At 42.8% G+C, this 13,531-nt stretch overlaps 1 protein-coding gene across 2 annotated transcripts in view; it reads right to left on the bottom strand.

Annotated features, from left to right (window-relative positions):
• Positions 1–13,531, bottom strand: part of Rnf165 (ring finger protein 165) — a 109,758-nt gene that overhangs the window by 12,136 nt on the left and 84,091 nt on the right. The window contains exon 3 of one of the 2 annotated variants that reach the window (XM_021150820.2): positions 8,168–8,278. The exons of the other annotated variant lie outside the window; for it this stretch is intronic. Coding sequence (XP_021006479.1) covers positions 8,168–8,278 — 111 coding nt within the window. The remainder of the gene's footprint in view (positions 1–8,167; positions 8,279–13,531) is intronic. 2 annotated transcript variants of the gene reach the window in all.

Here is a 13,531-nt window from a genome sequence, read left to right on the forward strand (position 1 = left end):
CCTGTGGGGTTTCAGAAGAGGGAGCACCACCCTGTGGGGTTTCAGAAGAGGGAGCACCACCCTGTGGGGTTTCAGAAGAGGGAGCACCACCCTGTCGGGTTTCAGAAGAGGCCTCAGACATCACCATGGGGCAAAGCCAGAGCACACGCTGCCAACTCTGCCCCTCTGGACAGAAGAACATGGCACTAACAACTCTTAACAAGCTGCCTACCTGCAACGAGCCATCTCCATGTTCCTCCTGAACTCACACCTAAGACTTGTCGGTCTGAGGCCCCTGGAGTAAAGCCCAGGCCGTTAAGCTCTCTCCAAAGAAGAGTCTAAATGATGCTGGCCAGGTACAGCACAGAAGCATCCAGGCAACAGCTTCCACTGAGGACGGGCAGTGGATAAACTCTCGTCATTCGGTGAAACCCCTGCCAAGCGGCCCCTCCTGGTGCTCGTTCTTCAGGCTAGAAAGCTACCCCACCCCACCCCCAGGCACACCCTAAAAGTCTGGGGAAACTCACTTCATTTACACTCGAGCTTCACTAAAACAGTCCCAGGTTTGATGGAAACTATAAACCCACTGGCCCAAAGTGATCCAAAAGTTTCATCAAAGCAGCACAAAGGAATCTACCTCCAAGTACACAGTAATCAACATTTTACAAATCGATGACGATAGAAGTTTAAAGTGAACCCAAGCTGAGAGCGAGAGCGCCCTCGGGTAGCCCCAGATCATTGTAGGTTCTCCTATAAATGACGCACACGGTCAGGAGAGAGAGGAGGAGAGAGCGTCAGTAAGGGGAAAGAACTGCCAAGCACGGGGTCTGCGCCCAGCAAAAACGATTTTCAAAATGAAGATGAAATAAAGTCCTTTCAGATGTGCAGAGGCCGAGCTGAGGCGGTGCTCAGAGGCCAGAGCTACAGGAAAAGGTAAAGGCAGAGAGGTAGATGGAAGAAAAATCATGCCAGGTAAAAACTTAGATCCCAACAAAGGAACTGAGGGGACTGGCAGCCAATGAGATAGCAGATTATTCTAGGTCTGTGGAAAAAGCGCACACAGAGAAACCGGAACATTCTGTCAGAAGCAGAAGCCGGAACACCGCTAACGCGCACCAGGGTCACGGCAGAAGGAATCCTCAGGAAGTGGCTCCGCCAGCAGGGCTGGGTAATGTGCATGTCGGTAACTGTTACTACAAAAAGATATCGAAGCTCATGGAATATATTTTAAGTGTGGGCTGAAATGATACTGAGCAAAATCATCCACTTTTAGGGACGTCAGGGGACCAGCTCCTGGCCCAGAAGAGTAGAAACAAGGAGGAAGACCCACGCAAGCAACTGAACTTCAGAATAACCAAATAGGTGATGACTTTTCCATAGTGACGTTGCTCAGCAAGCATATGAATAAGGAATTATTAAATTACCTATCATTTTGTATCCTCCAAAGAAATAAAAGACCCAGACAGAGATCATCAATTGATGCCAACATCACAGAAGAACAGGCAACCACACAGTGTACTTTCTGGTAGAAAAACACAGTGGTGTCTGCTAAGAAATTAGAGAGAAAGAGAGATGGGGAGGGAGAAGGATAGAGGGGGGACAGAGAGAGACAGAGAGGGAGAGAGAACTGGGGAGTTTTATGGTTTCTTAAGACAGGGTCTTACTCTGTAGCCCAGGACAAAAGAGAACTCACAATCCTCCTGCCTCATCCTCCAAAATGTTAGGATTGCAGGCATGACCTGCCATAGTTCCACTTTTGAGGACTACCTCAAGTGATGTCATCAGGATGTAACAGCAAGATCTAGATAAGGGGAACTCTACAGGAGGGGCAGACTAGTTTCTTGCTGAAATTATCTGTATATACACACACACACACACACACAGAGAGAGAGAGAGAGAGAGAGAGAGAGAGAGAGATTAAAAGCATTTTTGCTTCCAGCCATGGTTTTAGGTAGCAAAGGCTGCCTTTGTCCTTCACTGTAAGCCACTGAAAAACCGGACAGAATATATATGATATCTGCTCTCAGATGCTGCACAAATCATACAGAGTTGTGATCCAGGTGACCCTACAACTCACTGCCTTGCCTGAGAAGGTACATCTGAACCAGAGATACACACAGGTCTTTTAGCAGAGACTGGTGTTCTCTGAACTCACTGGCTTACTTCAGAAGTCTCACTGCAGGGGAGCCGAGGTCTATGACATTCCTGATGCAGTGTTCTGAAGAGCGGGAAGCTGCATCGCATGAGAACTCTGCACTGTCCCCTAAGTGTTTGCCGAATAGCAAGTTCTGTGTGTGTGGAGCAGTGTTTCTCAAGTTGTGGGTCCTGACCCTTTTGGGGTCGGATGGGCCTTTCACAGAGGTCACCTAAGACCACTGGAAAGCACACATATTTACATTACAGATCATAACAGCAGAATTACAATTATGAAGTAGCAACAAAATAATTGGGGGGGGGGGGGTCACCACAGCATGAGGTTGCCACATTAGGAAGGCAGAGAACGGCTGGTGCATCCTAACATTCCACAGAGTGAGCGAAAAGCACCCATGGGGATAGTGAGTGGTTCCCAAAAGTCAGACAGATCGAGAAACATTTGAATTCTATGTTTGAGAGCGAGACTTCTAGTTGATCACTAAGGGTATTCGGAAGACCCCAGAACATTCTTTTAAAGCTGGCCTGTAAGCTCTAGTAAGGCAGATCTAGAGTTCTTGCTGATATTGGGATATTTGAGATCTGCTGCAAAGAGACTTAACAAGCCTCTAAAGGATCAAGCGCATCCACGAGTGCTGTTTGCCAGAACAGAGTTTACCAACACGCCATAAATGATACAAGCAAACCGACTTACTCAGCAATCTATAGCTCAGGACGTCCATTGCTCAACAGGAAATAACTGGTCATGATGAAAAGGACGACAATATGTCCTTCAGTGAGGGGGAAATCAGATGACCCAAATACCCCAACACACGAGAGTGACAGTTACGGTGGGACCAGCCAATAAAGATGCTAAAATAGCCACTATTACATACTCAAGTACATGGTCAGAAACACAACATGGGAAAGAGGTTTTAGAAAGTCATCTAAAAGGAGGTTCCTGGGATTAAAGTAACACCTGAAATGGAAACCTCACTGGGCTGGGTGGGTCAATAGCAGATTTGGATTAGTGATTTAAACGTACAATAAAAACAATCTAAATGGAGCCTGCAGACAAAAAGGAAAAAAATTAACCTCAGTTTAATTCAATTAAAACCACTGGTTTAAAGCAAAATGTCTAGTAAAGTATCCAATTAAAATATATATGCACAGATACACATGTGCATATGTATCCTCCCACAGAAGGAATAGCAAAGAATGTAAAAGGAGAAATGTAAATATACAGTTTTTAAGTACATGGTTCCATTTCACACAAAGCAATATACCTCATTTAGTTATATCGTATACATGTATAGTAAAGTGACCCTATACGTATTTGCAAGCAAACTATTAATCAACTAATGAAATAAACAAAATAGTGACCCAACTGTGAGCCTAACATCCTAGCATTTATTTCTGACACTGGACCAATCCAAAAGAAGGCACACAATAGACAAAGAAGACAAGACAAACAGAAAGAAAGCACGAGACAGTGCCTTCAGCTTTAACTGTGTGGGTAATTACAATAAATGTAAATGTCCCACATATTCCCATTAACAAACACAGATTTTTACCTGGAAAACAACAGTCAACTACTTGATATTTTAAAAATAAAAACAAAGAAGGTGAAAGGTAGCTGGCTGTGGTGGCATATTGTCTTGAGTCCTGGCACTCAGGAGGCCAGAGGAAGGCTAATCACTATGGGTTTGAGATCCACCTAGAAAGCTGTAGACCAGCCAGGGACATGTAACAAAACTCTGCCTTTGTTGTTGTTGCTGCTGCTGCTGCTGTTGTTGTTGTTGTTGTTGTTGTTTAGCCTAGCTATGAGGGCTTTTGCCTTGTCTTATTGTATTTTGTTTTGTCCTGTTTGGCTGTTGTCTCTTGGAGGCCCACTCTTTTATGAAGAGAAAATGGGGGCGGGGATGGTGAAGGGAGGGGGAACTGTGGCTGGGATGTACTGTATAAGAAAATATTCTATTTTCAGTTTTTAAAAAAAGGGTAAAAAAATAAGCTTTTATTTATTTTATTTTATTTTATTTTATTTTAGTCAGAAAGGAAGAAAAAGGAGGAAGAAGCAAGCACCATTGGGAGAAACTTAGACCGGCGATGTCAGTATCAGAGAAAGCAAAATTGGACCTAAAGAGCACAGTCAAAGAAAAAACTGTGAGTCATTTCATTTTGAAGACAAAACAATTGTATGATTCTTAATAGATGAGAAATATATATTCCCAATACTTACAAATAAATCAAAGTAAGTGAAGTAAAACTGACAAAATTCAAAGAAACAAACAGGGGCTGTAGAGACTGCTCAATGGTTAAAAGCGCTAGCTGTTCTTGTAGAGGACCCGGGTTCAATTCCCATCACCCACCTATCAACTATAAACTATCTGACACTCCAGTTCTAGGAGATCTGACGCCCTCTTCTGGTGTCTGACGACAGTGACGGTGTGCTCACATATAAAAAAATAAATCTTTCAAAAAAATCAATAAATAAAATAAACATTTTCTGTCTTTAAGTCTACAACTTTATATTCTTATGCTAAGTGGAAATGAGTCACGACCTAAAGGTCCACTTTAAGAAGCTACAGAGGAGGAGAGGGAGAAGGAAGAGAAGGAGGAAGAAGAGAAGAGAAGAAATGGTCTCTTGGGCCCAGGCCCAATCAGCCTTCATCAGGGGATGAAATTCACAGGCTTGCTTTTTAATTTTTGAGCTTATAATATAACTATGTTTCTCCCTTCCTGTCTCCAGACTCTCCCCACTCTCCTTCAAATTCATGATTTCTTTTCTCACTAATTTTTGTCGTATTTATTTACTAAACAGCATAACCCCTAGCAACGATCTATATGCATCTGTCCTTATCCCCAGAGATATGTGTAGTCTTCGCCCCTTATCAAGGAAACTTCTCTTTACAACACACGTTGACAGAAAACCACAGTTGATCAAAATGCAGTGTTGTGGAGCCAGTCCCAGTGCATGCATCTACAAAGCCAGACCCTTGATAATTCTGTATCGGACTTGCTACTAAAGACAGGATTTCCTGTGGAAGTTGTCATATCCCTTTATCCTATTGCCACCATACTGTAACAGCCAAGTCTGGCGGGGGGTGGGGGGTGAGGGAGGGGGTTGTTCACAGACTAATTCAGAGATGTGTTTTTGAGATTTCTTATGCCCCCTCCTGCATGCACCTGATGTCTTTCCTTTGTGTACAAACATCAAGGTCAAGTTCATTTCCACTGCCAATTTTATAAAATTTGATGCGGCCTTGTTGCTTTGCAGCATCTATGTTCTTCCCTGAAACCTGTATCTCAAAGTGCCAGCATCATTCTTGGGTGATTCTAGACTCTGAGCCCCTTGGGACTTGGTAGAAACATGGCTGCTTCTGAGAAAGAACAGCAGGAGCCCTCACAATCCATCACGCTTTACCTGTGGGGCCCAGGTGCCTGCAACACTGTCCTTAGGTGGAGCTGGGCACAGTCCATCCTGCAAGTCTGGGTTGGGACTGAACTGGATTATAGACCATGACAAGGTCTGTAGTTCAATTCAGGGCCAGGTTTTAGCCATGGGTAGACAAGGGGGCTATCTAAGATTTACCTCCTAAGCCTGATGCTCCTACTTACCTTTAGGCCAGGACTTGTACTTGGAGAACTGACTGGGAAAGGAATAATATCCCAAAGTAAGGTCAGGATAGCCTTAATCTTGGGGCTAAACCAGGCCTGAAGCCAAACCCTTGCAATGACCCAGAATAGAAATCAATGGCTCCTGATGGTATAAAGGAAAGAACTGGATGGGTGCTGGCTATTGCAGACACCCCCTTCCCTCCCAGGAGCTCCCTGCAGAGGGTGAGAGGAGCCTTTCCTACAGTGCATTTTCTGTTGGCTAGTTACCAGGCTGTCTCCTGCAGGTAAGAATGCTTCATAGAGGGAGATGGGGATACAGATAGCATGAGTGATCAGATAGATAGGTAGATAGATAGATAGATAGATACATACATACATACATACATACATACATACATACATACATACATGATTGATAGATAATAGATAGACAGATAATAGGTATTAGATGTTAGATAATTGATAGATAATAGATAGACAGGTCACAGATACATAGATACATAGATACATAGAGGAGTTAGATAGATAATTAGATAATAGATAGATAGATGGATGATAGATAGATAGATAGATAGATAGATAGATAGATAGATAGAGGAGATAGATAGATAATAGATAGACAGATGATAGAATAGATGATAGATAATTGATTGATATAGATGATAGATAGATGATAGATAGATACATAGATAGATAGATACATAGATAGATAGATACATAGATAGATTGATTGATTGATAGAGGATATAGATAGATAAATAGATAATAAATAGATAGATAATTATATAATAGATAGATGAGAGATGATTGAGAGATGATAGATAGATAGATAGATAGATAGATAGATAGATAGATAGATAGAGGATATAGATAGATAATTAGATAATAGATAGATAATTAGATAGATAGATAGATAGATAGATAGATAGATAGATAGATAGATAGACAGATAGATAGACAGATAGACAGGTAGATAGACAGATAAACAGATAGATGTAAACAAACAAACAAAAAACCCAAAAAAATCCCTTCTTGTCACCGGGTCCCTCTTGCTGATTACAAGAGAGAAGAACCTACTGCCCCAGTGGGGATAAGACAAACAGAATGAGCCCAGGATGGGTCCGCACAGGACAGCGAAATGTGGACCAGCCTCCCAGATCCTCATACTTCACGTTCCTTGGGGCAACAGGGAATGGGACCCCTGGGAATACAGAAAGATTGAAACAAGAAAGAAGAGCAGATCTGGATGGCTAAGAAAGCCAAGGGCGGAGCTGATGTGCTGCTCTGCTCCTGTCTCTCCCCGGGGAGACCCTCCTCTGTCACCTGTGCAGTCCACATACATTGTGGGACCCTGTATTTGTGTTCAAATCACTCTCTGTGTACAAGGGCTCTGGGTGCTCCGTGTGTGCCGAATTAAATCAAACTGACTTGACTTGACTGCTGAGGGACAGGATTTAATCCAGACTGCAATTAAATCTTCCTAATTTGAATCTGCTAATTAGGAAAAAGCTGGGCTGCATTTGGCAGTAGTCTGATTTATCTTTGAAGAGATTGTTCAGTTTAACAGAGAGTCCCCGAGAATGCTCAGAAGACGGGAGACGACAGAGAATGCTTACAATGCTCTTTCTGGCACCCGGAGAGGAGCACGGGAAGCGGGCAGCCAGCAAGAACTACGCTGTGTGTCATTCTCACCTGTCGTGGAAGAGCTCCCAATGCCACCCTGACCGAACCAGCTTTCCTGACCCAAGGTGTGGGAGATGATGCAGCTTTAAAAAAGTTGTCCCTCCTTTTCCATGGGGAATATCCGCCCCCCAACCCCAACTCTCTGAATGTCCCTGAATGGGCTGCAGAGTCCCAGAAGTACAGACAATGGAAAGGCTTCCTAGGGCACCTGTCTCTAGGACACAACAACGTCCTCTACTTCCTCCTCTGTTCCTCTCCACAGTCCTAAGCTTACCTCTAACCTCAGTCCAAGTCACACTCTCTGCACGGCCTTTCTTATATGCTCTACCATTTCTCTGTGGATTCTTCCCTCCACCAGGAGCCTTCCCTGACCACCCTAGCATCTCTGAATTCTCCTCCCAAGCTGTACTCTAGAGTCCCCTGGTTTATAGTACTACTGAACTTAGGAAACACGTCACATCCTGTCTCCCTTCTTTTCTGGCAGGACCATGAACACTGAGCTCCAGTCTTGGCAGAGGATAGTGCCCAGTTCCACTGAGTGAATTCCTGCATCCAGACCCTGTAGGTGGGTGGGTGAAGTAGACTCCAAAGCTGACTGGACTGAGGACTAACCTGCATCATTCAAAAGTGATGAAAACCAGAAACTCCACAGACCTGTTGCAATCTCCCCCTCCCTCCCTCCCTCCTCCCTCCCCTTCCTCTCTCCCTTTCTTCCTCCCTCCCTCTCTCCTATGATCCCCAGCATCTGGAGACTCACCAGTCAGTGCCCTCAGCCAGATACCGGGGCTGAGGTGTCTGCAGTTGGTGGCCAAAGTCGAAGCTGGGGTGAAGGCGGTGGGGGTGGACAGACACTCGATCCTGACTCCGCCTGCACAGAAAGCAAGGATGGCCAGTGTATTAAGGGCTGCCTGAGCCAGTCAAGCTCGCAGGAACTCTGAGTGACACCCCCTCCACCTACTATGGATGCCCCATTCTGCTATCCCTCACAGAAATTGGAGTTCCCAAACACCAAGGGCCAGGTAGGCAGAAACTGTGTCCCTGAGTCTGTTCATGCTCTACCATCATGCTCTTCTCTCCAACACACTCTTCGTAGCTTTCAAGGCCCAGGTCAGAGTTAGTCTCCTCCAGAAAGGCCTCCCTAAACACACTAAGTCATGGCAGCCTTTCTCCTTGACTTCATACAACCTTGTCCCAGCTACCCGAGGCCTCCAGTCACCTGTCTATGACCTAGCTCAGCAGTGGACCAGTTCTCCCAAGCACCCTTGGGAGTCCCTGAAGCACTTTTCAGGTAGCTTGAGAGGAAAAGCTATTTCTCTTTTCACTCTTTACTCTCTTTCAGGCCAACGGTGGAGCTTTCCAGAAACTTTGTGACATAGGACTCTTCAGGATCTCATACAGAAGCAGACATGAGGGCACAGAGAAGTTCTGTTAAGTTGTGTGCCACAGAGACTTCCAAATACATTTTGAGTGGTTCTCACTAAGTTGATACATAGTCCTTTTGCATATGAATATCTTATAGCCCTGAGAACCACAGGCTGCTGCAGCCAGGGAAGCAGACAAAGTAGGTAACTACAGGTCTTCACCTGCCTTTCCTCTCTCCAGATACAATGCCCCAGTCTCACCGCCAGCTCTGTAGCAGACCATATGCTGGGATCTTGTCTCACCATCTGTCTTATTCCCAGAGGGTTAACCAGATCCTGGTGGAACACCCTGCTTTCCTCACTCCTGGAGACCCCTGAGCACTGTTCCTAGCCCATCCCAACTTCTAAGTATCAGCTCCCTATACCTAGAAACACATTTTACCTGGAACCCGCCAGTTACCACACCTGTCAGGATGCCAGAAGAATCTCCTACCCAGCAATACACAGCCACCACACTTGCCTAGGAACCAGACAGGAAACAGAAACCAAGGAACAAAATCACCCATTCACCAAAGATAAGAGCAGGTATCAGCACCTAGAATTACAATCTTCCCAAACCCAGTTGCCTAGACACCGACATAAAAACACAATCGGTAACAGCAGGGCAGTGTGTCTCCAGTAAAGCTCACAAGTGACCATACCTACCACAAGAGGCCCTGAGGAACACAGCATAGGCAGAGGACAAGGAAAAGTCCGTAAAGTCACCTGTACGAATATGGCAGAACTCCTCAAAGAGGAAATGAATGAATCCCTTAAGGAAATCTCTGAAAACACAAACAAACAGTGGAAGGAAAGGAGTAAACCATTCAAGACCTAACCATGGAAATAGAATCAATAAAGAAGACCCAAGCTGAGGGGAATCTGGAAGTGAGGCATTTAGGACTCAAACAGGAACCTCAGAGACAAGTCTCGGCCACAGAATATTAAGAGACAAAAAGAGAATCTCAGGCATTAAAGACACAAAAGAAGAAATGGGTACCTCAGTCACAGACAATGTTAAATAAATAAAAATAAATTCTGTCACAAAGCAACCAGAAAATCTAGGACACTATGAAAAGATCAAATCTAAGAATAATAGGAAGAGAAGGAGAAGACCTAACAGGAAGAAGACACCCAGGTCAAAGGCACAGAGAATAGTTTCAACAAAATCATAGAAGAAAATTTTCCTAACCTAAAGAAGGAGATACCCATCAAGGGACAAGAAGTATACAGAACCCCAAACAGACTGAACCAGATAGGAAATGTCCTTTGGCATATAACAATCAAAACACTAAGCATACAGCACAAAGAAAGAACATTTAAAACTGCAAGGGAAAAAGACCAAGTAACAGGCAAATGCAGACCTACTAGAATTACACCTGACTTCTCCATGGGAACTTTAAAATCCAAAAGGGCCTCTTCAGATGTGCTACAGACCATAGATGCTAGCCCAGATTATTATACCCAGCAAAACTTTCAATCACCATAAATGGAGAAAATAAGACATTTCTAATAAAACCAAATTTAAGCAATATTTATAAATCCAGCTCTACAGAAGGAGCTAGAAGGTAAACTCCAACATAAAAAAGTTAACTACACTCAAGAAAACACAGAGAATAAATAGTCCCAGGCCAGAAAATCAAAGAGGGAAAATACACACACACACACACACTCACACACACACACACACTCACACACACACCCTGCATGTATGCACATACCACCACCACAACAAAATAACAGGAATTATTAAGTGTTCATTGATATATTTCACCATCAATGGTCTCAGTTCCCAGTAAAGACACAGACCAACAGAACGGATGTGAAAACAGGATCCATTCTTCTGCTATGTTTTTGCATCCAAGAAACACTTTTAATATACCTCACCTCAAGGTAAAAGGAGGGGTAACGATATTCCAAGCAAACTGACCTAAGAAGCAAGCTAGTGTAGCTATTTTAATGTCTGACAAAATAGACTTCAAACCAACACTAATCAGAAGTGATAGGGAAGGACACTTTATTCTCATCAAAGAAAAAATCCGCCGAGAGGACATTCCAATTCTTAACATCTATGCTCCAAACAAAGGGGCACCCAACTTCACAAAAGAAACACTATTATAGCTTAAATCACATATTGACCCTCATGCACTGATAGTGGGAGATTTTAATACCAATAAGCAGGTCAAACAGACAAAAACTATGCAGAAATCCTGGAACCAACAGACATTATAAAGCAATGGACCTACACAAAAGAATATTCCTTCTTCTCTGCAGCTCATGGAACTGTCTCTAAGACTTCCCACATATTCGGACACAAAGCAAGTTTCAACAGATACAAGAAACTTCAAATAACACCCGATATCTTATCTGACCACCACAGATTAAAACTGGATATCAACAACAACAAAAGGAACAGAAAACTTAAAAACTCATGAAAACTGAACAACTTACTCCTGAATGAAAAAAAATGAGTCAAGACGGACAATTAAGAAATTAAGCTGGACATAAGGACATACAGTCCTTTAATCCCAGCACTCGGGAGGCAGAGGCAGGNGGATTTCTGAGTTTGAGGCCAGCCTGGTCTACAAAGTGAGTTCCAGGACAGCCAGAGCTATACAGAGAAACCCTGTCTGGAAAAACAAAAAACAAACAAACAAACAAACAAACAAAAAAGAGGCAGAGGCAGATGGATCTCCATGAATTCAAGACTAGCCTGGTCAACATAGTGAATTTCACAACAGCCAAAGACACATAGTGAGACCCTGTCTCAAAAAAAGAGAATGAAAAAAGGAAGAGGGAAATTAAAGACTTTCTAAAACCAGATGAAAATGAATATGCACCATACACAAATTTACGGGACACGTTTATGGGACATGGAGGTCCTGAGGGGCAAGTAAAGTCATAGGACTGTGTGCTTGCATTAAAAAACCCATTAGAGAGATCCCACTACTAGCTTAACAGCACACCAGGAAGCTCTAGAACAAAAAGAGGAAATCACACCCAAAAAGAGTAGATGGCAAGAAATAATCAGACTTGAGGCTGAAATCAATAAAATAGTAACAAACAAACAAACACATATAAAAACACAATATAAAGAATCAACGAAACAAAGAGCTGTTTCCTTATGAAGATCATTAAGATTGACAAATCCTTATCCAAATTAACTAAAAGGCAGAAAGAATATCTAGATTTATAAAATTAGAAAGGAAGGAAGGAAGGAAGGAAGGAAGGAAGGAAGGAAGGAAGGAAGGAAGGGAGGGAGGGAGGGAGGGAGGGAGGAAGGAAGGAAGGGAGGGAGGGAGGGAGGGAATGAGAGAGGAGAGAGAGAGAGAGAGAGAAGGAAGGAAGGAAGAAAAGAGAGAGAGAGAAAGGAAGGAAGGAAGGAAGGAAGGAATGAAGGAAGGAAGGAAGGAAGGAAAAGAAGGACATAGCAACAGACACCAAGGAAATCCAGAGAATCATAGAGATATACTTTTAAAAGCCTGTACTCCACTAAATTTGAAAATCTAAAAGAAGTGGATAATTTTCTGACTAGATACCAGTTATCAAAGTTAAGTCAAGATCAGATAAGCAATCTAAACTTATAACCCCTAATGAAATAGAAGAAGGAGTTAAAAGCCTCCCAACCCAAAACAGCTCGGGGCCAGATGGTTTTAGCACAGAATTCTACCAGACTTTCAAAGAAGAGTTAATACCAATACTCCTCAAATTACACCATGAAACAGAAGCAGAAGGAACACTGCCCAATTTACTTTACAAACCCACAATTATCCTGATACCAAATCGCCTGAAGACCCAACAAAGAAAAAGCATTAAAGATTAATTTCTCTTATGAACATAGATGCAAATTTTTTCAATAAAATACTTGCAAATCAAATCCAAGAATCTAGCAAAAAAAATCATCCACCATAATCAAGTAGGCTTCATCCCAGAGATGCAGGGATGGTTCAACGTACATGGATAAATGGAATCCACCACAGAGACAAATAAAAGGAAAAAACAAAACAAAACAAAACATGATCATCTCATTGGGTGAAGAAAAGGCCTTTTTAAAAGTCGAATACTCTTCATGATAAAAGCCCTGGAAAGATTGGGGATACAAGGAACATACTGAAACATAATAAAGGCAGTTTACAGCAAGCCCATAGCCAACATCAACATAGATGGAGAAAACCTCAAATCAATTCCATTAAAATCAGTAACAAGATAAGACTGTCTGCTCTCTCCATACCTATTCAATATAGTACTTAGAATCTTAGCTTGAGCAATGAGACAAGGGAAGGAGATCAAGGGGATACAAACAGGAAAGGAAGAAGTCCAAGTATCTTTATTTTCAGATGATGTGCTAGTATACACAAGTGACCCTAAAACTCCATCAGGAAGCCCCTAGAGTTGATAAACACTTTTAGCAAAGTAGCTAGATATAAAATCAGTTCACAAAAGTCAGTAACACTCCTCTAGACAAATAACAAACAGACTGGGAAGGGAATCAAGGAAGCAACACCTGCAGTAGCCTCAAAGAATAGAAAATATCTTGGGGTAACTCTAACTAAGCTTGTGTGATTAAACAAACAAACAAGCAAGCAAGCAAGAAAGAAAAAAGCCCCTTAAGACATTGAAGAAGGAAACTGAAGAAGCTATCAGAAGATGGAAGGATCTCCCATGTTCATGGACCAGTAGGATTAACACAGTAAAAATGACCCTCCTACCAAAACCAATCT

The sequence above is a fragment of the Mus caroli genome, chromosome 18 (genome assembly GCF_900094665.2).
Source record: "Mus caroli chromosome 18, CAROLI_EIJ_v1.1, whole genome shotgun sequence".
NCBI lineage: Eukaryota > Metazoa > Chordata > Mammalia > Rodentia > Muridae > Mus > Mus caroli.